General features: G+C 33.4%; 1 protein-coding gene across 1 annotated transcript in view; it reads right to left on the bottom strand.

The window, feature by feature from the left end:
• Positions 1 to 320: 320 nt before the first annotated feature.
• The window catches only part of LOC107725711 (programmed cell death protein 6-like), a 28,909-nt gene continuing 25,431 nt past the window's right edge, over positions 321 to 3,798 (bottom strand). The window contains exon 6 of the mRNA XM_016535088.1: positions 321 to 997. Within this exon, the coding sequence (XP_016390574.1) occupies positions 899 to 997 (99 nt within the window). The 3' untranslated portion in view covers positions 321 to 898. The remainder of the gene's footprint in view (positions 998 to 3,798) is intronic.

The raw sequence follows: 3,798 nt of genomic DNA, 5'->3' as shown, positions 1-3,798 counted from the left end.
AACTTAAATTATAATATATATATATATAAGATTTAGATTTTTAATTGCTTTGCTAGGACATATATGTATTTAACATGCCCAATCATGTATTGCTCAAAATCATCCACTAGGGGGTAGAATTGTGCATGAAGAGAAATCATAAACATGCAATCCAGCCTTTAAAAATATAGATTTGTTGTTGACATTTGACAGTAATGAAACTCCATTATCTTATGTGTGCTGTCAAGCTATTGGTAGGTGTCCCTGTCCTTAATATTTATAAAAAAAATAAAAATAAAAAAAACCTTCCTTAAAAGATGCAAATACAAATTAAAGACTCATTTTCAAACAGGTTCCAGTTTTTAATAAAACGGTTATCTTTTTTGCTATTTTAACAGTTGTAAGGCATCATGCATGAAAAAGGCATACAAAAGCATATGTCCTTCCTAAAATAAAAGGTTGGATTACATTGTGCAGATTAAAAATATAATTCTTTACAAATATATGGAAGAGCTGACAGTCAATCCAAATAAAAGGATCTTATTATGGCGAAACACAACCTGCTCTCACAGTATTTCATTGTAAACATGAATTCAGCCACAAAAAGAAACATTAGTTCATGCTTTGACATTAAGGAGGTTTATCAGAAAGCATGCAACTGAGACGTAATATGATTTTCACAATGTCAACATTCCTTAAACACAGAGAGAGTGATATTCCATAATTCTTTCAATAATAATAGTTAAGGTAATAAAGAAATATGATATAACTACTAACAGACAGATGGAATGAAGAGTCATAAAGATCCCGTCCCCGTGTTGTCCTGTAGAGGGTAGTGTTGACTAGTCTCTGCTACAGACTGCATGGGGAGGGACATTTGTTGTTTGGCACAGGAGAGTGCAGGCGTGCTTGTGTTGTGCTATACCACGTTGAAGACCATTGAGAGATACTGCTCGTATGACACCTGGATCCAACCGTCCTGATCTGTGTCATACCGCCGGAAGACGTCAGTTAACCTCTGTTCAAATTAAAATATACATAATCAGTATAAGGTGAACATCACTTAATTACAAACTTCATCAAGTTTTTAAGCTTCAAAAAAGACATAAAAGCACCATGAAAGTATAAATAAAAGTGGTCTATATGAGTCAATGGAGCAATATACACAGGAGTCCGCTACTCATCCGTGGCTGTTTACCACAAACACAACATTTATCCATTTTGATTTAAAATCCAAATGTTGTTACTGAAAATGCATTTTGAGCATTGTGATTTTCGTTGTACGCAGTACAGTAATACAATCTTACTGTCAAAAGATGAATCGCAATTAATTGCATCCATAAAAAGTTTTTGTTTACATAATATGTGTGTACTGTGAATATTTATTATGTATATATAAATACACACACATGCATGTATATATTTAAGAAAAATGTTTTGTTTATATCTAAAATAATTATATTTATATATAATATTTTAATAATATATGAATATAAATAAACATATACATGGAAATATTTTTTTAAATATATACATGTATGTTTGTGTATTTATATATACATAATAAATATACACAGTACACACACATATATTATGTAAACAAAAACTTTTATTTTGGATGCGATTAATCATTTGACAGCACTAGTTTGCAGTAGAAACAGTAATAAAAATAACTATATGTTTCTGGGTACAAGTGACTGAAAATAATGGAGCAGTTTAAAAATCATTTAGACTAGTTGTCAAATAGATCAACCGATTCATTGAAAAGATCTAAATCAAAAGAACTAATTCACAAATCACCTGGTTTTAAGATTCCAAGTGGATATTAAACATTAAATACAGGAGTAAATGGGATCTAAAACGTTTTGAGCTTGTTCACTTTCAACCACTTCAAGAGTTAGCCCAAAATGCATTTGACCAGATTGCTTTTGTAGAGTAGATGCTCATGCGGTCGAATGTGTTCGGACAGACACAAAAGACCATGTGTAAACGGTAAAGCGTCTTGCATGACCACTTGTGATTGGATCTTTGAAAACGCATCTTACACCTGGTGTAAACAGAGCCATGAACTCTACTTGAGAGCCATGGCGAATGTCAAGAGTTGCAGCAAATAACAACAAACTTTCAGTTTGTTGCTCACACAAAGCTATCGAATGATTTCAGAAGACTATGAATGTAGTGCACGACTCACATGGACCACTTTTATGATCAGGGTTCCCACTCTTTCATGAACACCAGATTCAAGGACTTTCAAGGACTTTTTAAAGCACCATTTATTTTATATCAAGCACCTATCAAATTCACACCCCAGCATATGTAGTGTCATGAAAGACCTTACAGTACTTAACATTTCACTTACACTTAACATTTACATTAAACATTTCAGAGTAATAATGATTTGAATGTGTAGGTTTCATAAATTTAGACCGTTTTGAGCAGTTGTGTTCAAAGGAATTTAATGAAATCCATTGAAGTCAGTACTGGTGATAAAATTCAATTTCTAAAATATTGATAAAATATGCATCAAACTGGTTTTGCTGTAGTTCTTGTACAAGATTTAAATTTGAAAGAATTTCTCAATTTTTAAATTAATAAAAAAGTGGTTAAATGTTGTAATAACATGGTAAAACATAAAAATAAAAAATTTGCACATTCACTCAAAAGAGACGTTACTCATTAATAAATAAACTCAAGTCAAACTAATTTTGTAAATTACTTTTTATTGTAAATCCCATTTTTTCATCTTTGACTTAGAGGAATGCAGCTGCTCAAAACGTCAATATTTTTTGAAAATATTTTATGAACTTGCAAATCTGCATAAAAAAAAATATAAAGAAAAAAAGAAAAAATAGGACTTTCTATTTGCTTTAAAACTGTAAACGCTTTTCACTAAGCTGTTTTTCCAATTTTAGCTCCATTTTGCAGTAAGTTTTGGGAGTTCATTTTTAGTCCATCTCCTATCCTGAAAAGTCTGTCTTGCAGAGACTGCCAAAAATTAGCTCCTAAAACTTGCTGCCAGATTCTGGAAGATCAATTCTTCTAACAGTGGAAGAAGAGGATGTGGTGCTGGTCCTTCAAGAGTCACTTTCAACTTATCTGTCCATAAAGCCTATACAAATAGTCTTCATGTATTTCACACTTCAGAATGTTATTCTTATTTAGTAGGGGTCATTTTTTAGGATTTTTTACCCAAGCGAAGTACTGACCCCGCTGACCCAATGAGCAGTTTGCTGACCAATGGTCATGCCTTAACTTTGAACAATTATATATCACTTCTAAATGATTAAATACAAAAATAATAGTAGTTATTATGATTGATGTGGTTTGGAATTGGTAAAATGTGCTTGGAAAAACATATGATCAGAATTCCAACGTGCCTAATAATTATGCACGCACTGTAAGATGTGCTCCCTTTACACAGAGTGCGCGTGATCGCGAAATCGAAAGTGAACAGCGATCGCTCATTCAAATGCGATTTCAATACCCCACATATTGATAGCGGCTCCCTGATGTGCAACAATTATATACAATATTAGAATGTTTGCAGGAGCGGGACACACATGTTGCGGGAGCGGGCGGTAATGGTCAGAAATACAATGGGAGCGGGCTTAAGAAAACTGTCCCGCTCAGGGCTCTAGGCTGCGCATCAACACACGTGCTGTTTTTTTTTTTTTCACGCTACCCCATCTCCACCCCCAATTATTAGTGCCGTTTCGTTCGGTCTTTGACAGAACATATAGGACAATTTTTCAAATAGCGCCATAAACAGGGTTTAAAGCAAAAAAAAGAAAAAGCCAAACCCCATTCCACAGCCATACC

The sequence above is a fragment of the Sinocyclocheilus rhinocerous genome, unplaced genomic scaffold, assembly GCF_001515625.1.
Source record: "Sinocyclocheilus rhinocerous isolate Xijiao unplaced genomic scaffold, SAMN03320098_v1.1 scaffold1327, whole genome shotgun sequence".
Classification (NCBI taxonomy): Eukaryota; Metazoa; Chordata; class Actinopteri; order Cypriniformes; family Cyprinidae; genus Sinocyclocheilus; species Sinocyclocheilus rhinocerous.
This window is presented reverse-complemented; position numbering and strand designations above follow the sequence as displayed.